At 41.6% G+C, this 27782-nt stretch overlaps 1 protein-coding gene, 1 long non-coding RNA gene and 1 pseudogene across 3 annotated transcripts in view; 2 read left to right on the top strand and 1 right to left on the bottom strand.

Moving 5' to 3' along the window:
• The window catches only part of Fermt2 (FERM domain containing kindlin 2), a 69719-nt gene that overhangs the window by 15570 nt on the left and 26367 nt on the right, over positions 1-27782 (top strand). For both annotated transcript variants that reach the window (XM_048362985.1, XM_048362986.1), the window contains exon 3: positions 9834-10067. In XM_048362985.1, coding sequence (XP_048218942.1) covers positions 9834-10067 — 234 coding nt within the window. The remainder of the gene's footprint in view (positions 1-9833; positions 10068-27782) is intronic.
• LOC125363668 lies at positions 397-26284 on the bottom strand. Its single transcript, XR_007213268.1, has 4 exons — positions 26274-26284; positions 23344-23348; positions 15959-15962; positions 397-1136 (listed from the first exon to the last, which is right to left on the bottom strand). It is a non-coding gene; the product is annotated as an uncharacterized LOC125363668 (long non-coding RNA).
• On the top strand, positions 6083-6181 carry LOC125363711 (annotated as a pseudogene).

The following is a 27782-nucleotide window of genomic DNA, read 5'->3' as shown; positions in this document are numbered from 1 at the left end:
GTTATGCACCTTAGAGTCAGTCTGTGTTTGGTCATTGTGTGCCATCTGGATTGGCTACTGCATACTTGTCTGTGATTCACAACTGTATATCTGTTACACAGTTTACATTCAGCATAGTGTGTGCTTGCCTTTCCTCCTTATCTCCCAGTGACAAACCCATGTGGTATGTTATAAAAATGGATAGCTAGAAGAGACAATGGACCCATACAGATAAAAGAGACGGCCAGGCACAAGTGGGTCACGCCTGTAATCCTTGCTACTCAGGAGACTGAGATCTGAAGATCGTGATTTGAAGCCAGCTTGGGCAGAGAAGTCCCTTTGAGACTCTCATCTCTAATTAACCACTCAAACCAGAAGTGGTGCTGTGGCTCAAAGTGGTAGAGCACTAGGTCTAGGAAGAGCTAAGGAACAGTGCCCAGGCCCTGCGTTCAAGCCCCATGACTGACTGAAAGAAAAAAAGCACAATAAAGAAAAATAATGAATGTAGTAATGAGATGCAAATTATTTGTAAATGGAGCCACAGAAGAAATAGTGCATCCTGTGTTTGTGGTACTCTAGATATGCATGCAACCAAAGGAGTTTAGTGAAGACAAACTTACTAAGAGAGGAAGGTGGTGTGACAAATAGGAGGAAGATGCCCCAAAGGAATTGACACCAGGAGAAACTCCACACATTAAAGGAGCAACCAGAAATATTTAAGACATTGACTCAGAATAGACACCGATCCAAACTTAATAAAAAGAATATAAAACTTTTCTTAGGTCAAAGCACAAGAGAGGCTTGTTCTATATCTTAAGTTACTAGGAGAAAGCGGGCTGTATTTGAATTTATTTATTTGGAGGTATTGGTGATTTTGAACTCAAGGTCTCCTGCTTACTAGGCAGGCAGTCTTTCACTTGAGCACACTCTAGCCCTTTTTTAGTTTTAGCCCCTCACCTCTAGACAGAGCTCATCTTGCCCTGTGTCTAGGATGACAGGTATTTACAATCATTCCGGCTTGTTTGTTTAGAAGGAGGCTTTGCACCACAATCCAACCAACTTCTGCCTCTCCTGAGTAGCTGAAATTATGGGCATGTGCCACCATGACTGGCTTCTTGCTATTAATTAGTCTTTTTGTCCTCAAATTCAACATATCCCTTCATGTGTGCATGTGTTCTCTCTCTCTCTCTCTCTCTCTCTCTCTCTCTCTCTCCCCTCTCTCCTCTCTCCCCTCCCTCTCTCTCCCTCTCTTCCTCTCTCCCTCTCTCTCCTCCTCCCCCTCTTCCTTCTCCCTCTCCCCCTCTCCCTTTCTCCCCCACCCTCCCTCTCCCTCTCCTTTCGCTCTCCCTCTCTCCCCTTTTCATTCCCCCCTCTCCCTCTCCCTCCCCCCCTCAGTCCTGGGGCTTGAACTCAGGTCCTGGGCACTGTCCTTGAGCTTCTTTTTGCTCAAGGCTAGCATAGCATTTTACCACTTAAGCCACAGCACCACTTCTGGCCTTTTCTGTTTATGTGGTACGGAGGAATTGAACCCAGGGCTTTAATGCCTGCTAGGCAAGCACTCTACCACTGAGCCACATTCTTAGCACACAGCTTTTTTTTTTTTCTTTAAAACAACTGTATCTTGGTTAATGGATGAGTGAATGGATCTGGATTGAAATCTTTTATTATATTTGGCCAACTTTTAGAATTTTGTTTCTCTCATTATAAACATTGTAAAACAGGTCTTATAAAAGTACTTACTTTTACTAAGTGAATTATAGTGCTGCGATTACCCAATTAATTATCAGCTTGGCTATTTCCCTTCCAGCTGTCCAGGTGCACTAAGTGTCATTGAGACCCATGATTCTAACTGAGCCATGGTTGTCCTGTTTGTTGCCTTCCCTTCCAGCTGCTGCCTAAGGTCAGGCTTTGCTCCCCAGAACAGTAAAGTTCCTGCTGCCAGACCCTCATACTGATTTTATTTCATTCTCTTCATGAATAGTGTTTGTACAGCAGTCTCATGGAGAGTTCCTGTGTCTACAGGATAGTTACTGTCTTATTACTATCATTATTGGTGGGGAGAAGGTCGAACTCAGAACCTTCTGCTCATTTAGCTACCACTCTACCACCTGAGCCACGTCTCTGGCTCGCATTTTGCTGGTCACTTTGGAGATGAAGTCTCTCAGACTTTTCCACCAAGGGAGGTTTTCTTTTTGTTTCATGCACGTATATAATGTATTCCAGTCAAGCCCCCAATCACTCCGTGGCCCGCCTTCTCCCCTGCCCACATTACTAACACAATTTCAAGAGGTTTCATTTTCTTACTTACCAACAATGTATTTTGACGACATCCATCTTCTTTCATCCTGATTAGCACAGCCCCCTCTCAGTACCTCCCCACCCCCAACAGAGCCTGCTTCTCTCCCTCAACATCCTCTCGATGAACAACTCTCATTGAGGCTCTTTATGCTGTTTTTGCATATAGTTTCAGTGTATCTCAAAATTGCTCACTTCCTTTTTCCCTTTTTCTTAGTAGTCCCTTAGATTCATATTCTGTGTTTACCCATTTATATAATTAGGAATGCAGACACACCCACACACAGGAATATATGTCTTTTAGGTGTAGCTTCCACAAGTGAGAGAAAACATAAAATAGCTTGTTTGGTCACATTCACTATATCCTCCAACTCTATGATCCATTGTATGACTGTATAATATTTCAGCTATACATCTACCACAGTATCATTTTTTTTTTTAGGTCAGACATGGGGCTTGATCGCAGGGCCTAGGCATTGTCCCTGACCTCTTTTGCTTAAGGCTAGCACTCTGCCACTTTGAGCCACAGTGCCACTTTTGTTTTTCTGATGGTTAGTTGTATATAAGAGTTTCACTGGAATTCCTGCCAAAAACAGTGCCAAAAGACCATAGGCTGACAGCTTCAAAATCACAAACCAAAACAACCCTTTTATCCTTACAAGTTGATGTCTCAGTTATTTTATTGCAGTGATGGAAAGCTTACACAAATTAAGAATAACTTCTCTAAGCATATGCACGATGGAGTCTGGGCACCCGTGGCTCATGCCTGGAATCCTAGCTACTCAGGAGGCTGAGATCTGAGAATCATGGTTCCAAGCCCGTCTGGGCAGGAAAGCTTGTGAGACTCATATCTCCAACTAAACACCAGAAAAGCCAGAAACAGCCGTGGCTTAAGTGGTAGACTGCTAGCCTTGAGCAAGAAAGCTCAAGGACAGAGCCTAAGGCCCTGAGCTCAAGATACAGGACTAGCAAATTTTTTTTTTAAGAATATGAAAGATGGAGTGGAATAGGATGTACAAGGGCACTCAGGCAGAGAAGAACTTATTTATTGAGGATCCAGTGTGTCTGGAGCAGAGTCGCAGTAGCACAGAATGAGCTTGGAGTAGACAGGCCCTGTCATGAGCCTCCATATGCCATGATGAGGCATTTGGCTTTGTTTTAAATGTACTTGGAAGCTGTTGAAAAGGATTTGGCCTTTGAAGGAAATGGCATAAAAGTGCTGACTAGGCTAGGTCATTCTGACTGTTGGGTGTCCCCAACAGGCCACCCAACTGTTGGGTGTCAGTGTTGTGGAACCAAGGCAGTTAAGTAAGCTGTTGCCATGGTCAGTACAGAGGCTGGTGGTATGAGGAAGGCTGATGCTGAAGGAGGCTGATGAGAATAGTGGAAGTGGGATGGAGAAGGCTTGTTGATAAAAGTGGGGAAAATCCATGACCTGGGTTCCTGAGCTGGGTTACTATTTTGTGCTGTTCAGTAGCAGTCAGGGCAGGGAAATTGAGTTAAGTTGTAGATACATTAAGTTTGAGATACCAGTCTTATTTTTATTTACTTGTGGAATCCACTTTTTTTTAAAGTCATCTTATAATGTTTTAAATTGCTCCTACTCAGTCTTTTAAGTAAAGAAATACTTAAGTATGTGTTGATATCAGAAATCTTTCTGTACCTATAATTTAATTTGTGCCAGTAGCGAAAAGTTATACTGTAAAATGTGAGACAACTTAAGTCCTTTAATGAACTCTTGCATTGCCAGGCACCAGTGGCTCGCACCTGTAATCCTAGCAACTCAGGATCTGAGGCTCTAAAGATCTGAGGATCGAGGTTCAAAGCCTGCTTAGTCCATGAGACTCTTATCTCCAAAAAGCTGGAAGTAGAGTTGTGGCTCAAATGGAAGAGCTCTGGACTTCAGTGTTTAAAAAAAAAAAAAGCTCAGGAACAACTTCAAGCCCCAAGGCCAGCCCGGGGTGGGGATGGGGTGGGGGAGGGGGTGGGGGGGGGGAGAACTCTTGTATTGAGCCATCCTTCCACCTTCCTACAAGTAGTGGTGTGCAGTTAAATAGTTTTTTGATTGACAGTTGGCTCTTAAAATTTACCTATGCAGTTGCTTCTCCATTGGTATATGATCACTTTTCTCAGTTTTTTTTTGCTACCAATGGATTGAATGAAATATAGTCTAGAGTATCCTAAGGAAAGCCACTTGTGGGATTTGTTGTGTGTTTTGAGCTTTATGGGATCATTTCATTGTCTGTTAATGTTGGAGGAGCTTTCCCTTTGACAAAAGAATTAAACTTAAAATATTCCTTGAATCTGCCATCTCCTTTCAGTCCATGTGCTATCCATTCTTTTGCGCCTCATTATAGGAAAAGCTGTCTGTATTCTTCTTTATACTTCCTCTTTGTGCAGTCATTGTGTTTCAAGTGGGCATTGTTCCTAGTTTCACATTTATTCTTGCACTCTCTGTTGCCACATTTCAAAGTTACCCTTGATGGTTTTCTTTTTCTGGGACTGGGTTTTGAACTCAGGGCTCTACTGGCTTGCTTTGCTGGCAGGAGCTCTACCACTTGAGCCATACCTGTGTCCCAGCTTTTCATTGGTTACTTTGGAGATCGAGCCCCAAGGACTTTTCTGCCCCAGCTGACTTCTAGTCCAAGCCTTCCATCCAGCTTGGATTACAGGTGTGATTCACTGGAGTGGTCTTCAGTGGTGATTTTGAAACACAAGTCACCCCTGCTTAAAGCCCAATTCCAGACCCATGCCCAGAGATTCTGACTCATGTAGTTTAAGTATCAGCAGGAATAGGAGATGGCCAGCCTATCTCCCTTCCAGAAAAAAACCAAATAATATAGGCAGCAAACCAAAATAGCCACAGTTTGGAGATGTTTCCAAACATAAGTATTTTTTTAATGGGCTTACATAATTCTAATGCCAATCAGCCTGAAAAAAATCTCTGCCCTGGTGGCTTATCTCATACTCTTACAAAATGTCAACAACTTACTGCCCCAATCCCTCCTTGCTCTCTGATGATGCTATCTCCTCCTGATCTCTCTACCACCTGTATACTAGTCCTGTGAACCTTCAAAGATGTTGAAATCTTATCTGTAGCCTTGGAACAGTGCCTCCATCACATAGTGTAACAGATACATTAGTCTAATGCTAATATTCTATGGTAGTAATTATAAGGAGTGCTGACTGGGTTGGTAGTGTGTTGAATCTTAAAGAATGCCACCAAAACATCTACTGTTTAACGTCAGAAACTCCCCCCGACACATCCTCTGCTTTGCTGCCAGAATGCCTATTTTTTCTGTTTCTGTCTCATGACATTAGAAGATATACTTATGATTTTCTTCATCTATTGTCCTATTTGGTGTAATTTCTTCCCTTTGCTGGTAACCCTGTGTTTTTTGCTATCTTAGTGGTGTTGCCAGTCAGTCCTTCTGTGGTAAATACCACCACATCACCTGGTACATAATCTTTGGGTCGTGTACCCTCTTGTCTAGTTTATTCTTGGTGGATATAGGTACGCTCACTGCTCCTTTGATGAAAAACGGAGGTAGAATGAATGAGAAGAGTCAGCTTTAAAGGGAAAGATCCTTTTGTTTTTGTTTATTTTGTTGTTGTTTTGTTTTGTTTTTTGCCAGTCCCAGGGCCTGAGCACTGTCCCTGCTTCTTTTTGTTCAAGGCTAGCACTCTACCACTTGAGCCACAGCGTCACTTCCGGCTTTTTCTATATATGTGGTAGTGAGGAATCAAACCCAGGGCTTCTTGTATATGAGGCGAGCACTTTACCACTAGGCCATATTTCCAGCCCCAGATCCTTCTGTGATTCAGAAACATGCTGAGTTTTCCTCTGTTGTGTGAGATATGCCTCCCACAAGCCTTGCTAAGACCTGGGCACATTACACATTTGATGTGAGGTGGGGACTAGGACAAAGATGGACATCAGGGAAGTTTGTGTTTATAAAGTCACAGTTCAAAGTTGCGATGTTATAATACCCCTATCTGAGTATGTCTAGAAGGGCATTGCTATTAACAGGAAAAGTTTTATGTAAAACTCTGCGAGGGTCACAAAGCCTCCATTAGGAACAGGTCTGTGTTGTCTTACATCCAAGGAAGCAATCATAGCCAGTATCTATCTGGACAGATACTTCATAAAATTCATCATTTATGGGCACAAATTTGAATTTTACAACCATTTAAAAATAGGAAAACCACCCTTAGGCAGAAGGCAGTTCTGGTTCTTGGGCCATTTGTAGTTTGTCACCCCTTAACTTACTGTAATGACTTACAGTTTTGATGTGGGGAGCGTAATTTAGACCTTCAGGCCTTTCAGAATGCAGGCTATAACTTTCTGGTTGGCAGCAAGTTGCTTCTTTTCCAAAATGTATCTGTAACTTACGTCACAGATCTCCTTATCAGAGTTAGGTTTTTGCCTTTCGTTTTAAGATCTCTTCCTGGACTGACCACATGGTTTGAGTGTGTATGCCCATGTCCCTTGTGACTTTACAACATTGTTTCTGCCTTGCTACTGCTATAAAAGCGGCAGCACTTCTTCCAGGCCTGCTGCTGAGCCCCACCCCATGGTTGTGGGAGGCAGATTCCTAATGTGTAACAGATTCTTGTCCTCACTGGGTGGGGATTTCTGAGCTTGCTGTGTCTCATTGCCTGAGTCTCTGTGCCAGAGGGAGAGCAAGCAGTTGAATAGCCCCAAGAGCAACCTTTAACTTGTCTTCACTTTGCTTTGTGGGTCAGTACTGAGACATACTCTGCCTGATTCCTCAGGACCAGATCCATTTGTCTACAGCAATGAGTGAACCCTTAGTTTCCTTTCTATCTCCAGGGCCTCACTCCAGTGTTTCACATGTGCTTTCTGGTAACTGTTTGCCCTCCAGATAAGCTACTGGTACTCAAGTTTTCATCTCAGTGTTGCCCTTTGGGGGAACCCAAATGATAAAACTTAGTACTTGGGGACTCAAACTGACATGTGTGTTATGTGTATGTGAGCGCAAACATGTGCACACATGCCAGTGTTAGAGCTTTAACTTAAAGCCTGGTGCTGTCCTTTAGCTTTTTCATTCAAGGCTAGTTCTCTATCACTGTACCTCAGCTCCATTTCCAGCTTTTTGGTGGTTCATTAGAGATAAGGGTCTCACAGACTTTCCTGACCAAACTGGTTTCAAACCCAGATACTCAGATCTCAGCCTCATGAATACTAGGAGCCACTAGCACCCAGCTCACATGGACTTTTTTTTTTTTTTTTTGGTTGGGGGGGGGCGTGTCTTGGGGCTTAAATGCTGGGCCTAGGCACTGTCCCTAAGCTAAGCTCCTTTTGCTTTAGGCTAGCACTCTACAGTTTGAGCCACAGCACCACTTCTGTCTTTTCTGTGATTAGTTGGAGGTCAGAGTTTCATGGACTTTCCTGCCCTGGTTAGCTTCGAACCATGATCCTCAGATCTCAGGTTTTTTAAGTAGCTAGGATTACAGTGAGCCACTGGAGTCCAGCTAAGATTGGCTTTTATTACTATTACTGTTCTATCCCTCCCTCTCAGTCTCCAGAAAATTAAGTAGTTTACTTAATGGTGATGTTGATACTAGAATTTGCATATGTGACTGGATGAAGTATGGGGAAGAAAGTAATGTAGCCAGACTTAGGCACAAATAATGAAATTTCAGTATGGTGTTATAATCACAAGTGATTATGTTTCCCATTAAAGTACTTGTTGATTATTATAATTTTTTTATTTAGTTTTTGTTGGTTGTGGGGCTTGAACTCAGGGCCTAGGCACTGTCCTTAAGCTCCTTTTGCTCAAGGCTGTGCTCTGCCACTTTGAGCCACAGCTCCACTTCCAGTTTTTTTGAATGATTAATTGGAGATAAGAGACTCACAAGGACTTATTCCTGTCCAGGCTATCTTCCAGCCATCATCCTTAGATCTCAGCCTCTTGAAAGGATTATAGGTGTGAGCCACCAGAGTCCAGCTTATAATAATAATAATTACTATTATTATTATTGTTATCATCATCATCATCATCATATATTAGTTATACCAGGGAGTATTTTATTGTTAATTTCCACCCATATTTACAGTTTATTAAAATCTTAATCCTTTTATCATTGTTCTTTCCCTTATTTCCCCTTGCCTAAACCATTTCAACAGGTTTCACTTTTTTATTTCCATAGCTGCAGTCTACTTCAACCATATTTGTCCTCTTTCATCCTCCTTGTTAGTCCAGGCTGCTCCCTCTAGTACCCCTGCTCCTCAGAGTGTTTCTCTTTTCTGCTCTCTCAGCCCCTTATTGAACAACACCTCATTGAGGTTCTTCGTGTTGTTTTTATATATACTTGGATGTGGTTTTTTTTTTTTTTCAAATTTTTATTATCAAACTGATGTACAGAGAGGTTACAGTTTCATACGTTAGGCATTGGATACATTTCTTGTACTGTTTGTTACCTTGTCCCTCATGCCCCCCTCCCTCCCCCCCTTTCCCTCCCCGCCCCCCCCCCCCAGGTGTTCAGTTCACTTACACCAAACAGTTTTGCAAGTATTGCTTTTGTAGTTATTTCTCTCTCTCTTTTTTTTTACCCTGTGTCTCTCAAATTTGGTATTCCCTTTGAATTTCCTACTTACTTGGATGTGTTTTAAAAGTTATTCACTTCTATCTTCTTTGTGCCCTTCTAAGTTGTCCTTTGGTTAGATTTGTGTTCTGTTTCTTCGTGTGTGTGTGTGTGTGTGTGTGTGTGTGTGTGTGTGTGTGTGTGATATATCTATACATAATATACATATCCATATGTATGTCTTTTAAGTCTAGTTTCCACATATGAGTGAGAGCTTGTTTTGTTTTTTGTTTGTCTTGTCTCACTCAATATAATGTCCTCTAATTCTATTTTCCTGCAAATGACATGGTTTCAATTTTCTTTGCAATTGTCTGATATTTGTACATACCACACATACACACACACACATCATACCACACCTTTATCCATTTATCTGTTGTTGGGCATGTCAGCTGATTCCATTATTTGGCTGTTGTGAACAGGGCTACAGTAAACAGGTATCTTTCTAATATTATGAGAAAATATTTTTTAATGCCTAGGGAATTTAAAGTCTACTTGTGATATGTTTCTTCTATATGGTTTACTCTTAGCCTCTCAGTTTAAGATGCTGCTGGACACTCTTTTCTTGGTTGCTTTTCTGCGCCTACAGTGTTGGGGATTGTTTTGATTCTCAGCCTCCTGCACCTAAATATATGTCTACACCTTACACACCACAGCCTTTCTACCTGTTTCAGAATGCTTTCAAGCTAAGCTCTAACCCCACCAACTCCCCTTCTTCATTAACCCTTGCTATTCTAACCCTGGGGTTCTATTTGTATACCATCCTGAGTATCCAGCCTAAGGTACTGTGTATACTTGCTATCTAAGGCAGGCAGTGTTTTTTCACAGCAGTTTGCATTTGCTATATGTTGTTTATATTAAGTATCTAGTTAAGTTTTCTGTGTTGTTTATATTAAATACCTTGTTTTCTATTCATAAGTGTTCTGCTTTATATTGTTTTCTTTCTATAGATGTAAAAAAAGATTGGTCTGACCATGCTCTGTGGTGGGAAAAGAAGAGAACTTGGCTGCTTAAGACACATTGGACCTTGGATAAGTATGGCATCCAGGCAGATGCCAAGCTTCAGTTCACCCCACAGCACAAACTGCTTCGCCTGCAGCTTCCCAACATGAAATATGTGAAGGTGAAAGTGAACTTCTCTGATAGAGTCTTCAAAGCTGTGTCAGACATCTGTAAGACCTTCAGTAAGTTTTGATTAATTCTTTATTAAACTCTACCTTGTATGATATACATCTGACTGGTACCTAGCATTTAGCAGTTTCTAAGGGACAGGAATTGAGGTAACCTATCTTTTTTTTTTTTTTGTGGACTAATACTGGGTCTTGAACTCAGGGCCTGGGCACTGTCCCTGAGCTTTTTGTTCAAGGCTACACTCTACTTTTGGCTTTCAGTGGTTAATTGAAGATAAGAGATGTGAACTTTCCTGCCCAGGCTGGCTTTAGATTGTGATCTTCAGATCTCCCCCTCCTGAGAAGCTAGGATTACAGGCATGAGCCACCAGTACCCAGCTGGTGTAAACTATGTATTTGTATGTATAAGTATTTTAAGTTTTGATTTTGATATTTAAAGTTCCTATGCTAATTTAAGATAAATGTTGGATTCTTGTCTAGAATTGTCATATTTCTTGCTTTGTTCCTTTCTTCTGGTGATCTGGTTGCTTTTATGGGCAAGGGAAGGACATTCTCAGAGGGCATTTCCTCCACGCAAGTCTCTTTGTAGTAATTTGGGAAGATTAGGTCAGTTCCTTCAGTGAAGACCTAACACATTCCTGAGGGAATGACTTGAGTATTGTCTTCCCTTACTCCTGTTCAACTTGAACACTCCTGTAGTCATTCTATTTATATTGTCTGAAGTGCCCAGTGGATTACTTTTGGCTGACCTAGTTATGTCAGATGACAGGATGTCATCTGATCTTTCTCTGATCCACCATCAGAGACAGCGTGAACTTCTATCATTATACTTCTACTGTATTTGTTCTTAAAAAATAGTCTTAGTTGGTGATTCATTTAATGACTTTGTGTTTTAATTCCAAATAGGACTCCAGCCTTTTAATCCATATTGTGTTTTAAAATGATATTAATGTAATATGTAATATATTTTTATTTATAATGGAAGGAGGAAGAGTGAACAAATTCAGTCATTATATTCAATGTACAATCTGTAAAAATTGAACTACGTAACTTAAGGATAGGGTTAGGGGGAAAGTGGAAGAGAACAATAAAGAGAGGTGACATTGATTAAGATGCATTGTACTCAGAACCTTACCTATGGACTTGAAATCTCTTTGTACAACTAATTAGTAAAAAAAATATAAAATAATCATGAACATATTATGAAATATATCCAATGAATATATATGAATACAAAAGAATCAAGAATACATAGTGAATTTCCCCCTCCTACAAGTAACTGCTTTCTATTTTGGAGATTTGTCTACTATACATTAGTTTGTTCTTTTTGTTTTTGTTTTTTTTTTTTTGCCAGTCCTGGCACTTGGACTCAGGGCCTGAGCACAGTCCCTGGCTTCTTTTTGCTCAAGGCTAGCACTCTGCCACTTGAGCCACAGCTCCACTTTCTGGCCATTTTCTATATATATGGTGCTGGGGAATTGAACCCAGGGCTTCATGCATACAGAGGCAAGCACTCTTGCCACTAGGCCATACTCCCAGCCCAGTTTGTTCTTATATGTTGATTTTTTTTTTTCATTAAAAGTATCTCTTTAAGGATGGCTTAGTTGGCATACCAGTAATCAATGAGCGAACGCAGCCACAGTACCAGTTTGAGTCCCTGTTGGAAACCTGACCAAAAAATAAATAAATAAATAAATAAGGGAAAAAAAATAGAAGGATCACTTTATATGTTATTCATTCATTTATTTATTATTCTGGTCCTTGGGCTTGAACTCTGGGTCTGGGCACTGACCCTGAGCTCTTTTGCTTAAGGCTAGTGCTCTACCACTTCCACTTCCAGCTTTTTGGTGCTAGATTAGACTTTCATGGCTGGGTGGCTCACACCTGTAATCCTAGCCACTTGAGAGGCTGAGATCTGAGATTGCAGTTCAAAGCCAGCCTGCACAGGAAAGTCCCTGAGACACTTACCTCCAATAAACCACCAGAAAACTGGAAGTGGCACCATGGCTCAAGTGGTAGAGCACTAGTTTTGAGCTGAAGAGCTGAGGGACAATGCCCAGGCCTAGAGTTCAAGCCCCACCACACTTTTCAGCCTGGCCGGCTTCAAACTTTGATCCTTAGATCTCACTCAGCCTCCTGAGCAGCTAGGATTATACACGTGAGCCACCAGTGCCCAGCTATTATTTTTGTTTGTTTTTGTGCCCAGTCTTAGGGCTTGAACTCAGGGTCTGATCTTTTTTGTTCAAGGCTAACACCCTACCATTTGAACCACAGCTCCACTTTTGGCTTTTTGGTGGTTAATTAGAGATAAGAGTCTCTTGGACTTTCCTTCTTGGACTGACTTGGAACAGGCATCCTCATATCTGAGCTTTCTGAATAATAGCTAGTATTATAGGCATAAGCCACTACCTGTGCCTGTTGTGCCAAGTTGCAAGACCACCCCCAAGAAGACCACCGAGATTCAGACACTCCGAAATGCAAAAGCAAGGCAAGGCTTTATTTAACGAGCTGCCAACTCGGGCCTCGTCCTACCCACTGACACAGCGGAGGTTAGGAGGAAGCCCCGAGCTGTGATTACACAGGGCTTATAAAGGCAAAGAACAAGGTTACAACAATCAGCTGTGCAAGCAAGATTAGAACACAGGTACAAATCTGATTGGCTCAGGGTTCGATTCTAAAATGGGGTTCACGTGGTGGGGCCTGACTTCAAAGTCTGGCACCTCATGCCCAGTTTAGAATGTAAAAACCACTTCTTTCTGTTGTATTCTCAGGATAAAGCATAGCCATAGACCATTAACTGAAGAGTAAGAGAGAAAATTATTAAACATTGAGTCATTAAATAAGTAAACGAGCATCACTGAGATTGTGGTATGCCTATCATCTCCATCTACTTAGAAGATCAAGAAGACTGCAGCCTGAGGCCAGCCCAGGCCCCACTGCTCCCCCCCAAAAAAAAAGTTCAGTAGATATGCTTCTGTCATCTAAGCTACAGGGGAAAGCATATAAATCGCAGGATTGTGATCCAGGCTGGCCTAGGCAAAAAGCAACACCATATCATCTCAAAAATAATCAGAAAGAAGAGAGATAGCAGAAAGAGAAGGAGGATCTACCTAGAAGCAAAGCTGTGAATTAAAACTCCTCTACCACCAAAAACAAACAAACATGAAAGGCTTTTTAAAAACTTTTCTTTTTTTACTTATTTTGTTTGATTTTTGATGTCTCTAGGGATTGAACTCAAGCCTTCACGTTTGCTAGGCAAATGCTCTATCACTTTACCTCCAGCCCCACCCCAGTAACCCATTTTAGTCTGCTTTAGATAAGATCTTGCATGTTTGCTCTGGCCAACCTCAAACTGATCACCCACCTCAAACTGATCACCCACCTCTACCTCCTCAGTAGCTGGTATTACAAGTTTATACTACCACACTTGGCCTAGCTTTTACATTTTTATTTTTTGTTGGTTGTGGGGCTTAAACTCAGGGCCTGCGCACTGTCCCTGAACTCTTTTGCTCAAAGAGCTTTTACATTTTTTACTGATTAAAAAAAAACACAGTATTTTGTATATGTAAAAAATACGAGTCAAATTCTTTTGTCTAGCCAGTTGCTGGAGGCTCACACCTATAATCCTAGCTACTCAAGAGACTGATACTGGATTGAGGTTCAATGCTAGCTGAGGCAGAAGAGTTCAAGAGGCTTCATCTTCAAAATAACCAGCAAAAAGCCTGACTGGAAGCATAGCTAAAATGGTAGAATGTCAGCCAACAACACAAGCCAAGTGAGCTTGAGACTCTGGAGTTCAAACCCAGGTACCAGTCTCATCCTCCACTCTCCGAAAGAATAAAAGCACTATTCACAAATAAAGCTGTATTAGACACAATCGGACTCATTTCCTTAGCTGTTGTCTTTAGTTGCTCTTCCATTACAGCAGCAGAGTTGAATAGAGGTACAAATCCAAAATACTTGCTATCTGGCCTATAGAAAAGTTGACCAACTCAAGTTTAAGAAGTAGGAGATGCTCTCATGGATTATTTTCTTTCCACCACTGGAAATTGGATACTGACATGGCTATTTATGACTGTTCCAGGAATGATTTTTTCTGTTATTTTAAGTTAATTCATATTCAAGTAATCAAATAGTTCTTCAGTTTAAAGTGAATTCACTTGAGTGCTGGTCACCATGGCTCAGTTAGTTGAACTCTCCTGGGTCCATTCTTGTGGCAGTTGCTTAATGTTATGTGCAGCAGAATGAAAATAAACAAAAGTTGACATTTCCACTTAGCAAAATACATTGTTACCTGATAGCCTTTCCCAGTCATGGGAAGGACATGCCAGTTAGGGAAAAGGGACAGTGAAGCAAAGCTGGAAAGAGTACATTTTACTTAAAGGGGAATAGTCTAGTTTTGCTGAAGAACTTTGCGGGGAGGGTGAGTGGGGGGCACATGTGCTAGTACTAGGATTTGAACTGAGGGCCTTATACTCTCCCTTAGCTTTTTCTTTTTCTTTTTCGGTCGTGGGGCTCGAACTCTGGGCCTGGGCTCTGTCCCTGAGCTCTTCAGTTCAAGGCTAGCGCTCTACCACTTGAGCCACAGCACCACCTGGTTTTCTGGTGGTTAATTGGAGAAAAGAGTCTCACAGACTTTCCTGCCCGGGCTGGCTTTGAACTGTGATCCTCAGATCTCAGCCTCCTGAGTAGCTAGGATTACAGGTGTGAGCCACCAGTGTCCAGCTTCCTTTTGCTTTTTCACTCAGTACTGACTTGAGCCACACTTTCACTGCCTGAAATGTTTTTATTAGTAAAAATTACCTTTTAAATTTAACTCTTAGAAATGCTCTATGAAATGATTAAGTGAAATTTAGTTGCTTTTTTACTTTTTATTTGTGAAGGAAACACTATTAGCAAAAAAATTCTGATTTCTTTTATCTAACACATATTTAGACTAAATAGCTTTATTCTGAGGAAACAAAAAATTTCTTCCCGGGGCTGGGGATATAGCCTAGTGGCAAGAGTGCCTGCCTCGGATACACGAGGCCCTAGGTTCGATTCCCCAGCACCACATATACAGAAAACGGCCAGAAGCGGCGCTGTGGTTCAAGAGGCAGAGTGCTAGCCTTGAGCGGGAAGAAGCCAGGGACAGTGCTCAGGCCCTGAGTCCAAGGCCCAGGACTGGCCAAAAAAAAAAAAAAAATTTCTTCCCAAAGTTTGTCAACTAATGTGGAACTACTGTAAAAAATGTTATGGGTTTAGGAACTTGGTAGCATTGTATGTTAGTAATGGATATGCAGTAGTAAACATACTAATTCATTTGTGTTTCTTTTCATCCTGTTTTACCCTTGTGAAAATCATCTGTATATGGTAGAAATAAAGGAACATATGGTACTAGTGAAACATAACTTTAGATAAAGTGAAGTTTCATTGCATTAATTTTGTATGTGCTTGGTGAGGGGGGGCAGAAGTTTGAAGTCAGGGTTTTGATTTTGCTAGGCCAGTTTTGGACTACTTGAGCCACATTTCCAAAATAATGTTTATAAGATACCTCCTAGAGCTCCCTCCAGGAGGCAGAGGGTCTATTGATCTTTTCAAAAATGTCTTATTGGGGGGACTGGGAATATGGCCTAGTGGCAAGAGTGCTTGCCTTGTATACATGAAGCCCTGGGTTCGATTCCTCAGCACCACATATATAGAAAAGGCCAGAAGAGGCGCTGTGGCTCAAGTGGCAGAGTGCTAGCCTTGAGCAAAAAGAAGCCAGGGACAGTGCTCAGGTCCTGAGTTCAAGCACCAGGACTTGGAGGGAGGGGTGTCACATAAAGGCTTAGTGGGAATATGGCTTAGTAGTAGAGTGCATGAATGAAGAGTAGAGTAGCATGCATGAAGCCCTGGATTTGATTCCTCAGTACCACATAAACAGAAAAAGCCGAAGTGGTGGTGTGTCTCAAGTAGTAGAGCACTGGCCTTGAGCAAAAGAGGCTCAGGGACAGTGCCCAGGAACTGAGTTCAAGCCTCAGGACTGCCAAACAAAAAAAAGCCACATAAATGGAATCATTTAATAGCTAGCCTTTTCTGTAAGGATCTTCCAGCTTAATAGGATGCCCTTTGGCCTTCATGTTAATTTATATACCAGTTCATTTACTGTGTAGTGTTCCCTTGTATACATAAACCATTTTTTGTTTATTCACCAGCTAAAGGGCATATGGGTTTTCTCCATTATAAAGTTTTATGACATCTGCACAGAGCTCTTGTGGAAACAAATTTTGCACAGAACAAATAGGTATAAGTAAGGATTTGGGATGAAATTTAACTTTAAAAGATATGTTTTCCTGAATTCCAGGAAACTTATAGTAGTGGTGATGGTGGCGGTGTTTGTGTGTGTGTGCATGTATTTTTAAAAATTTCTTTTTCTTCTTAGGGGAGTTAGGCAAAGAAGGAATGCAGAAAGGGAGGGAGGAAGGGTGAACAAGTGTGTACTCATTCTATACTATGTGGGAAATGAATTATGCAACTTGTGGGGAGGTCCAGAAGGGGAGAAACTGGTGGAAAATGAAGGAAGGGGGTGACATTGTCCAAAAGAGAAATGTACCACTACCTGAAATGGTTACCCTTCTGTACAACACCTTAGTAATAACAATAAAATTGTGTGTTTTAAAAGGATGTTTGCAAAATAGCAGTAGTGTTTTACTTTCTTTTCAACAATATTAAAGAGTTCTATTTGTTCTAAGTCTTTGAAACATTTTAGTAGATGTTTCCAGTTGTGATACCATAATGACTAATGAGCATTAGTAATGGGAATACATGCTCTGGATCCTGTCTTGAGCATTGGAGTATCTTTGAGCATCTCTTCATGGGCTTGATCACCAGGTATGCATCTTCTTTGCAGAGCCCTCCTACCACCCCCACCCCCACCCCAAAAAAAGTCTAGGCACAGGATTGAGGCTCACCTGGACATTTTTGTTTAGAGCCTTTTAAGGTTGGAATTTAGGTATTGGCACAACTGGTGGCTTCCTAAATTACTATGTCTTCTTTCTTTCCTCTTAAAAACCATAAGCAAACCAGTCACTAATGGCTCATGCCTGTAATCATAGAGATCTGAGGATATCAGCTCAAAGTGAGGCCAGGCAGGAACATCCATGAGACTCTTTTATCTCCAATTAATCACCAAATAATTCAGATACGGAATAGTGGCTCAAGTGGTAGAGTGCTAGCCCTGAGCAAACAAAAGCTCCGAGACAGCACCTAGGCCCTGAGTTCAAGCCCCCAGGACCAGCACAAAAAATGAAAACAAATCTCAACAAAACAGTTAGCAAAAAATGAGTTTTTTTCAAAGTTATCTGACCTTTCTTATCTCTTCTTTGCCCCCCCTCCCCTGATTATATTGAGTGTTCCAGATCCCAGATTATCTCCCTAAAATCAGTTTTTTACTCACCATTATTTCCCTTGCAAAATCTTTTCACAGCAGTAGCTAGATTATTACAGCAGTAGCTAGATTATTGTTCCATTGTATGACAAGGGTATGCACACCAGAGGCCTTTTTGAATGTCTTGTCATCATTTGCTGTCGATCCCTACATTTAGTAGTGGAGGCATCAGCTGTCACCAAAAGGGTGACAATGGTAAGAGGTATTCAGGCATTGAATAAAATTTTTCAAATATCTGGATCTCTGGGGCTATTCAAGTTTTTTTCTGAAGGATCATAAAAGTACAGTCTGTTAGTGGAATCCAGTAATGGAACTGGAATGGAGGAGGATGTTGAGCAGACTCTGTTTTCTGTAGTACCACTATGCATGATGTTTGGCCCAGTGAGTCAGTTGGGTGTCTCTGTCGGTGTCTTCTACTTACATGTCTCCATATGGTGAGCCATTTCCTGTTGTCCCATCTGGCTTCTGTCTAAATTTTTTCTGACATTGCTTATCTGATTCTTTGCCTCCCCCCTGCAGGCTTCTACTTCTTTTTGTGCATGTAGCTTTGGGAAAGGGGTGAAAATAATTAATGTACAGGCTCATATCCTTGTATAGCCAGCAACACTTTGAAGGAAGATTTTAAAGATGAAGTAGAGACGGTAAATCAAAGTACATTGTGTGTTTAAAAATATCATGAGTAAATCCCTGTGTACAATTAGTACACACCAGTATAAAAAGCTAAATAAAAATAAAAGGAAAGTAAAAACTAAAATGATTTTCTGAGAGCCCTTCTTTGTCCTTCAGTTAGTCCACCTAGATTAGATTAGTCTTCTTGATACTATATTGATTTTTAAGAAATTAAATGTTATTGTTATGTAGTATATTTTCTGTGGTAAAGAAGTTGAAGAACATTGCTCTGTATGGTATATTATCTATCATAAATGCTAGCTTGATTTTATTTGTTGAGCTTTAAAACTTAGCACAAATGAGATAGTATATGCTTTGGGTTACAGTTGTCTTTTTTGTTTTGTTTTATTTCCAGTAGCTACCTTTATAAACACTATGTCTTGAATACCAAGACACATACCAATTTCTCTAGAAATCAGATTTCTCCCAGGGAATATAAGCTTTACCTCACATTCTTAAATTGTCCTCTGAAGTTGATGTGCCAATTTATCATTTCACCAGTAATGTATGAATTCCCATTTTTCTGTGTTTGCTCATCCTTGATCTGGCTTTTTAAAAAATCAGCAAATTGGCTTTTGATCCTTATTTTTTAAGTTTTTATATCTCATAGTCCTGTAGATCTGTGTTTTGGTGTAAAACTGTACTATTCTCCAATCTCAGTCTTAACGCTTGTGGTTGAGATTCCTAAATTCACAAGTTTCATTTCTTCTTGATATAAAGTATAATCAAGAAGTTCTAAGTGGTTGGGTAAATGAAAAGGTATCTTACATGGATGGTATGAGGGACTTTTATTTGTTAGTGTAATGAAATGAAAGCCATATACACCCTATGACTATTCAGTTCCAGTATGGAACTCACTAGCATTAGAGAAACAAGATGTCATTTCCTCCCCTCCTCTAAGCTACTATTAAGTAATCAGAAGTTGAATCAAAATTACCTATACAGCTTTAATAAAACAAGTTGCTGGGAGCCCCACACTACTGAGATTATGTGTGTAGGGACATGGGTGTCCTAAGTATGTATTTTAATATGTTATTATTATTGACTACACAAGCAGTTTTCATGGGCTCAAATAGTTAAGAATGACTTTATCTACTTATAACTAACTGAAACTGAATTAACAATATTCATTGTTACACTATGGCAATAGCTTGTCTGTGAACTGGACAGGAAATGACTTAGGAACAAAAGCCTCAACATATGAATCATGTAGTGAAGTAATTCTCAAGCCCTGGGCAACATGCCAGAAACGTTTGCTGGCTTTCACCTCTGCCACTGGACAGACTGTGGGCGGCAGAGTGGCACACCTCCATCGCCCAAGCACGGTTCGCTTTGTGCCTTCAGTACCTTTCCAATGTTTTATGATTTACTAGTACATGACTTACCAGAATGAATGAATGAATGAATGAATGAATGAATGAGAGAGTGATGACCTCCTGAAAGTTTCTAATGCCTCTTTCCTCCCAGTGTGGCCAAGATGGCGTTTAAAGCCAGGGAGGGGAATGCTAAGAATAAAAGTCCCGTTCATAAATCATTAGGTTTGTTAGTCAGACTTTGTCACTATGACAAGTACCTGAGAGAAATGGTTTAAAGAAAAGAAAGATTTACTGTGGACTTAGTCCATCCTGGTAGGGAGAACATAGCGGAGCTGTTGCATATCATGGAGGCCAGGAAGCAGAGAGAGTGCTTGTGCTAGTCGGCTTTTCTCTTTTCCCCCCTAGATAAAGTTGGCCTAAAAGAAATACCTTCTGAGTTTCTTGATGTAAATTCATTGTAATTACTGATCATGAAGCCCCCAAAAATTACATTGGGGGATGAATGGGTTTGTATCCATTTATGAAGAAATTTCTAATTTTTACTTGTGTAACCCTAGATGTTAAGTATGCCGTGCTATTTTTAACACTAAAAATAGTTTGATGTACTCATAACTTGACTTAGAGATTTTTAAGCCCTTTGTACAAATACTTAACGATAACAATAATACTTAAAATAAGTAGATAAAACAGTTTGATGTCCAGGCACCAGTGGCTCACTCATGTAACCCTAGCACTCAGGAGGCTGAGATCTGAGGATCATGGTTTGAACCCAGCCTTGGCAAGAAAGTCTGTAAGACTTTATCTCCAGTTAACCACAGAATACCAGAAATGGCACTGTGGCTCAAAAGTGGTACAATGCTAGCCTTGGGCAAAAAAGGCTCAGGGATAGCTCCCAGACCCTGAGTTGATTCCCACCACCAACCAAAAACAAAAGAAAAGAAGAAGAAAAAGGTTTGGTGTGGTGGCACATACAAGTAGAGTGGCACAAAGATTCCAAGTTTAGCTGCCCTAGGCTACTTACTTAATGAATGAGACCTGTCCTTGAACACCAAAGACTGGAGATGCAGCCTGTCAGTAATAGAGAACTTAGCTAGCCCTTGGTTTGATCCCCATTATGGCAAAAAAAAAAGAAGAGGAGGAGGATCAGATGTGCTTTGAAACTTTTAAGAAAGTCTAGGAATTTATGGAGAAAATGACTGCTGTTTCATACTTAAGATGACTTATTCTCAAACTATTAATAGCTAAGGAGTACATGTAGTCATCTGTCTCTACTCACACATGTTCAGAATAGTTTTCCTATTAATTCTGATTTTAAGTTTTAAGAAAACAACCTTCAGAAAATAAGTTATAAACCACAAAACAAAACAAAAATTTAATGGCATCTTTTTGCTTTGAGGAAAAAGTACTCAGGGACAGTACCCAAGCCCTGAGTTCAAACCCCATGACAAAAAAAAAAAAAAAAAGAAATCCAGTATAGTATGTAGTAGTTGGCTGCTGCCTTATATGCAAATTGAAAAGTCTGATAGAAAATTAAACAAAGGAAGGAAATAAATACAAATGACTAAGAACATACAAGTAGATAGGTGTACATCACTACTAGTTGAAGAGGTGTCTATTTAAATAATATAAAAAATATAAATAGTTTAAAATCAGGCACTAGTGGTTGTAATCCTAGCTACTCAAGAGACTGCGATCCAGAGGATTGTGATTCAAAGTCAGCCACGTCATAAAAGCCCTCTAGCCCCTCATCTTTAGATTAACTAGCAAAAAGCAGGATTTGAAGCATGGGTCAAGTAGAGTACCAACTGAGGAAACAAGCCCGAGAGAGAAGGAAGGAATTAAATGAAGATTAAAATGTGTCCAAATAGGGCTGGGAATATGGCCTAGTGTCAAGAGTGCTTGCCTCCTACACATGAAGCTCTCCATTCGATTCCCCAGCACCACATATATGGAAAACGGCCAGAGGGGGCGCTGTGGCTCAGGTGGCAGAGTGCTAGCCTTGAGCAAAAAGAAGCCAGGGACAGTGTTCAGACCCTGAGTTCAAGCCCCAGGACTGGCCAAAAAAAAAAAAAAAAGAAAAAAAAATGTGTCCAAATAAGCACAAGATTTAAAAAAATATACAAGTTCCTGTTTTGGTGTTTCTTAAAATTTCATAACCTTTCATGTAATAAATTCAAAAGAAATATACTGTAGGAAAATAGATGTTCATGGACACATTTTTAATGGGCACAGTATTATAAGAAGAGTAAGTTATGATAAATTTACATAGTAGAGTATTATACAGGTATTAAAAGGATTATATACAGGTCGTTCCATTTTAAAAAGTTCATAAGTGACTCATAGTTTTCATGTTTCTCTTGTGAATATTTGTTTCTGTACATTTGAGAAAAACATTACAATAGACATTTGTACTTTTACGTCCCAAGGTTTTAGGTACATGTGGTCAGGCCTGGTCCTAAGATACAAATAGAAAACCCCAAAAGTATTACTCGTTTTTTTATTATTATTAATTTAAAATATGCCCCCTTTGGTGTGGCAAATTGTTTTGTCAGGGTATCCATGCAGTGTATGTACCTTGTCCCTTAGCTACTCAATGGCTCAGTGGTGGTATCAGATCAGCAACTATAGTGTGTATTTAAATAACTCCTTTTTTACTTCATAATGGTCCCAAAGGGCAAGAGCAGTTATGCTGGCCATTCTGATTTGCTACCAAGAAGCCTGAACAAACTTCATCTCAAATCGCTATGAAAAGAACAAATATTGTAATCTTTTAAAGGGGGGCGAATATAGGTAGTAGGGGCAGGAGGCTTATTCATATCACTCTTTGTGTGTGTGGTTGGGGGGGGGGTACATTTGGTAGATATTGTATGTCCCGAAGCTCTATAAACTGTCATGTGTAAAGTTGCAATCCAGTAATTCAAAAGTCTGCATTACAAGTCATACATTACTACATGTTTGTCTTGTCTGTTTTCTTCACATTTTGACAGATTAGAGACCTGGTCCCCCTGCTTTCTGCTATGCTTCCGTTTGTAATTTTTTTTCCTATATTTTTAGACCTTCTCTCCTTTTCTTCATATCATTTCAAAAATTAACTTGGGGATGGGGATATGGCCTAGTGGCAAGAGTGCCTGCCTCATATACATGAGGCCCTGGGTTCGATTCCCCAGCACCACATATACAGAAAATGGCCAGAAGTGGCGCTGTGGCTCAAGTGGCAGAGTGCTAGCCTTGAGCAAAAAGAAGCCAGGGACAGTGCTCAGGCCCTGAGTCCAAGCCCCAGGACTGGCCAAAAAAAAAAAAAATTAACTCAATTGTGATATGACTCATATATAGTCAACTACCCAGTTAAAGTGTACAATTTGAATTTCAGTAAATGTTTATACCTGTCAAGTCACCACAAAATCAAAAAAGAATTCCCATCCTTCCTTAGATCTCAGCTACCAACAACCACTGACTTGCTGTCTGTTGCTATAGATTGGTTGACGTTCTCTGAAATTTCATTAATATATTCTCTTTTCTCTTCTCCAACTAGCTTCTTCCAGTTATTCTGAGTTTTTTGTTTTATTGTGTGTGTCAATAGGTTGGGGTTTTGTTGTTTTACTGATGAGTTTGATTCTTTGTAAGTGGTTGCCGGGCTTTGCTCTACCTCCCCTCCGCGTGGGGGCCCTGGGCCTGTCTGCCCCTTCCTGTGTGGTCCTTTATCGCTCTCACGCGGGAGCAATGGCCACGTGTAGCCTCGGTTAGCGTGTGGTCACAGGGCGCCCCATACCCGCCAAGGAAGACACACGTGCATGGGGTCCCCGGAGAAGCCTCAGGGGCATTCTGCTTTAATAAAGGAGGGGCTAACAGTTACACCCGCAGAGGCGCTCGCAGGAGAGGGGCTAACTGGATATTAACGATTGGCTAATGGACTGTCCATCAGGTGATGTCACGGAACTTCCTCTATGGGCGGAGACCACAGCCCCCCAAGGACCAGGTCTCTGGGGTCTCCGCCTTTGGAGAGGCGGGGGCTGCTTTGCTTCTCTTCCGGTTGAAGCCGGAAGGTGGGAGTGGCTACTTTCCACACTGCCCCAGGGTGGGAGGGAAGGCAACGTCTCAGAACTGCCCTCTCCCCCTCAAAGCCAAGCTGAATCCCCAACATCTGCCCCTTTTTTGTTTTTTCAATTAGCAGGGGATGCTGTAAACATATGCCATATGTAGACATGAGGCAAATGCTGACATAAGACATATATGGGGCCCCTTCCACAAAAGGGGTGAGGGGGCCATCCATTTGGCTCAGTCCAGAGAAGTTGGAGTCCTTAACCTGTCTCTGCTCCACTCAGGATAATGCAGGCATCGTCCCCCTCTTCTGGCGGTGAGGTAAAAGCAGGCTGAATCTCTGGCATCTCTGGTAGTTCACAGTAGCTGATAACTCCTGTTGTATGCAGGCAGGCTTCCCATCTTCCCATGGAAGAGCAGAAGAAATCCAGTATGGTCCTTGTTCTCCCAGAAGTTACTAGGGCTGGGGCCTCCAGGATCCAAGTCCGTGTTAGGGTGACAGCTATGAACGGCAAGTTCCCAGGTGGTGATCTCAGCAAGAGATGTTATTCTGTTAAAAGAGACTTTTGAAAAGGTCAGGCAAAAGATTGATAAGTTTATAGGGCTAGTTAACATGAATGACATAGAACATACCCTGGGCATAAGCCAGGAAAGTTCCATTTGGAGCATAAACCCAATTGTAAAATGAACAGGTAAGGAGGAATGACTGAAAGAAGTGTTTAGTGACCAAGAACTGGTTTGGCGTAGCCAGTCACAGGCAAAAAAAAAAAAAAATATATATATATATATATATATATATATATATATATATATATACACACACACACACACACACATCGGGCAGAAAAAAAAAAAGGCAAATGGACAGGTACTATTTCTTTTGATCTCCTGGCTTTGATTAATTTTGAAAGGGCAATACAAGGCAACTCCGTTTAGGATATGACACCATTCTCCTCTCACTCCACTCCACATCCCTGTCTCCTGGACTGGCTGAGTCCCAGGAGCTCAGGCGCTTGTTGCTGGGAAGGCATGCTCCCATCCGCATTTATGGAGTTTGAACTCAGGGCCTGAGCACTGTTCCTGAGTACTTCTGCTCGAGGCCAGTGCTCTACCACTTGAGCCACGGTGCCGCTTTCAGCATTTTGCTGGTTCTCTTGAGCCAAGCTCTCAGTCTGGCTGTTTGCTGGTTAATTGGGAGATGGAGTTTTAGAGAGATTTTCTTTTGCCTGGGCTGGCTTTGAACTGTGTTCCCAAGGAGTCTTAGACACAAGCCCTTTTCTATGTCCAATTGAGCAATGAGGAAAACAACAGAAATAACTCATTTGTAACTTGTTGAGAACTGACCAAAAAATCATTTGTTAAAGTTTTGCTAATACACATGTTGGACCTGTATCCTAGGAAGAAAAATGTTAATTTGGGGTCAGGAAAATTTAGGTTAATAGTCACATTTGTATGAAACGATTCTGATTCCTTGATCTTAAGAGTTTATGAGAGCACAGGAGAGAAAAATGGAAAAGTAAAATCTTAATTTATACCAAAGAATTGCCAGGATTAGATGTACACTTGACTTTTAACACACTGGACATAAAGAATAACACACTGGTTTTACATCATTGTACTTATACCACATGCTGCATATTTGAACTTTTTGGAGTTTTTCTTAGACACATTTGCTTGTACCAGAACATGACCAGTTTGGGTTTAAAACCTGGGTTTTTTTCTTTTGGCTTGGAGTCTGGTGCACTGTGACTCCACCCATAGGCTGCAAAGGAAAGTTTAACAGAAGACTTAAAGTTAAAATAGTAGTCAAAAGCAAGTAATTTTGAAACCATGATGCCAGATTTTATGTTTTACCAACAGACATACAGACACACAGATCATGCATAAAAACTTTGAGCGCTTTAAAAATTTTTTTGATTAGCCATTTAAGTTTTCTGGAATTCCAGTGGCAAATGGTATTATTATGCCCATAATAGAACCACGTGGTTGATAAAAACAAAAGGAAACCTCTCCTCAGTCAACAGAAACATTTGCAGACTCACAGCAGGACGCCCGACGCCTTTCTCACAGATCGTCCGCAGGGCTGCCGGCCTCCAGGAATTTGGCACGTCCATCACCCATGGTGAGGGCGGGAGGAGGCCACCCCAAACCTATCGCCCATGGCCACCGGGGGCTCCGCCGTGGCACTGCCGGCCTCCCGCCTCCGCTGCCGCTGCTTTCCTGGTCGGGTTCTCACTCGCTGCCTCCACCCCCACCCTCATAGCCCTGGCTCTGCGCCAGCAGCCCGGAGCGGCGCTCTACACTTGCCTCCGCCATCTTGCCAGGCCTCCGAAGCGGGAAGGGGGGGCTGGCGCGAGGTAGAGAGTGCGTGGGCCAACCCTAAAACCGTGTGCGCTAAGCTCTGCGCCGCCCGCGCTCTGGTGGGCCGCAGACAGCAGAAAACTCCGCGCTCACCATGTCCCAAACATTGCCGGGGCCGCGACCCCCTGAGGCACCTGCCTTGCTGGTTGCCAGCCACTGTGGGTCCAGACCACCGCTGCGCTCTGCCCGCCCGAGGAGACACGCAAAGCTGCGCGCCAGGGGCTAGCGTGCGTGCCCATCCCCGCGGGCTGCAGAAATCCCTCGGCCCTTGGCCCGAGTGTCCCAAAAGCCCAATCCAGTCTCTTGGAACACGGATCAATTTTGCCCCATCGTCTTAGCCGGAGGGAGGTACCAACACACTCTGGAGAACTCACTCCAATTTCCCGAGGGCTACCGGCAGCTTCGGACTTGCTTTCCATGGGCATCCTGCCCCACGATTGGGTCGCCATTTGCCGGGCTTTGCTCTACCTCCCCTCTGCGTGGGGGTCCTGGGCCTGTCCGCCCCTTCCTATGTGGTCCTTTATCGCTCTCAATGGCCACGTGTAGCCTCGGTTAGCGTGTGATCGCAGGGCGCCCCATACCCGCCAGGGAAGACACGGGTGCATGGGCTCCCTGGAGAAGCCTCAGGGGCGTTTTAGTTTAATAAAGGAGGGGCTAACAGTTATACCCGCAGAGGCACACGCAGGAGAGGGGCTAACTGGATATTAACGATTGGCTAATGGACTGTACATCAGGTGATGTTACGGAACTTCTCTATGGGCGGAGACCACAGCCCCCAAGGACCGGGTCTCTGGGGTCTCCACCATTGCACACATGGCTGAGCCGAGAGGCAGGGGCTGCTTTGCTTCTCTTCCGGTTGAAGCCGGAAGGTGGGAGTGGCTACCCTCCACACTGCCCCAGGGTGAGAGGGAAGGCAGCGTCTCAGGACCGCCCTCTCCCCCTCAAAGCCAAGCTGAATCCCCAACAAGTGGTCATTTTCATTGATAACTACAAATGTCACATTTTTTTGTTTATCCATTTTTGTTATTTGTAGGCTTCACGTTTGTGATAGTTTTCATTTTCCTTAGAAAAAACTGTGTCTTATGGTAAATGCATTTTACTTTTATAAGAAAATACTGAACTCATATTGTCCTATTTTGCATTTACACTGCATTCCAGTTCCTCCTCCACATTCCCATTGTATCATGACACCTAACATTGGGTTTTGTGAGTCTTTTAAATGCTGGCCACTTTGATGAGAGTATAGTGCAATCTTTGATGAAGTTCCTTAGCATATCTTTTGCCCATTGTTCTTATAAATTGGGTTGTATGGATTCTTCATATGTACTTGCAAATATTTTGGCCCAATATTTGTTCACTTTATTAATAAAGGAAAATTTTTATCTTTTTTTTGTTTATTTAAGAAATCTGATTATTTTTCTTTCAGTTTTATTGTTTGGTCAGTTATATTTGGTCTAGCATTCATTTGGAATTCTTGCACATAGAGCTATTTAATTGTTCTTTTTTAAAGCTATATGTGTCGCTCATTAAGTCTTCCAACTTTGTTCTTTTTAAATATTGCTTTAAATTTTCTAAGATGGTTTTTATTTCCATATACATCTATAATCTCTTTGTTGAGTTCTACCTAGAAAAAGTTGGAAGCTTGTCTGAGATCCCACTGATTCTTTTAGCTCAGTGTGGGAAGAAACAGCTTCTTGAGTCTTGCAATTCATGAACATGGTGCATAATATGTAAGAAATTCCCATGTTGTCGGGTCATTCTTTTGTTAATTTTACTTAACCATGTTGCCTCTTATCAGATTCAAATGAAAATAGATGCAGAAGCAAAGAGTTGGGAGGGAAGAGCCTAAACAACACAAAAAACTTGAAACCATCCAGTACACAATAGAAAAGCTTAAATGAGTTAATTGAGATCTGCTCATGATCATAAAGAAAATTACACTTACTGGATGTATTATGTGTACCTTATGACATACAA

This window comes from Perognathus longimembris, chromosome 14, assembly GCF_023159225.1.
Source record: "Perognathus longimembris pacificus isolate PPM17 chromosome 14, ASM2315922v1, whole genome shotgun sequence".
Lineage (NCBI taxonomy): Eukaryota > Metazoa > Chordata > Mammalia > Rodentia > Heteromyidae > Perognathus > Perognathus longimembris.
This window is presented reverse-complemented; position numbering and strand designations above follow the sequence as displayed.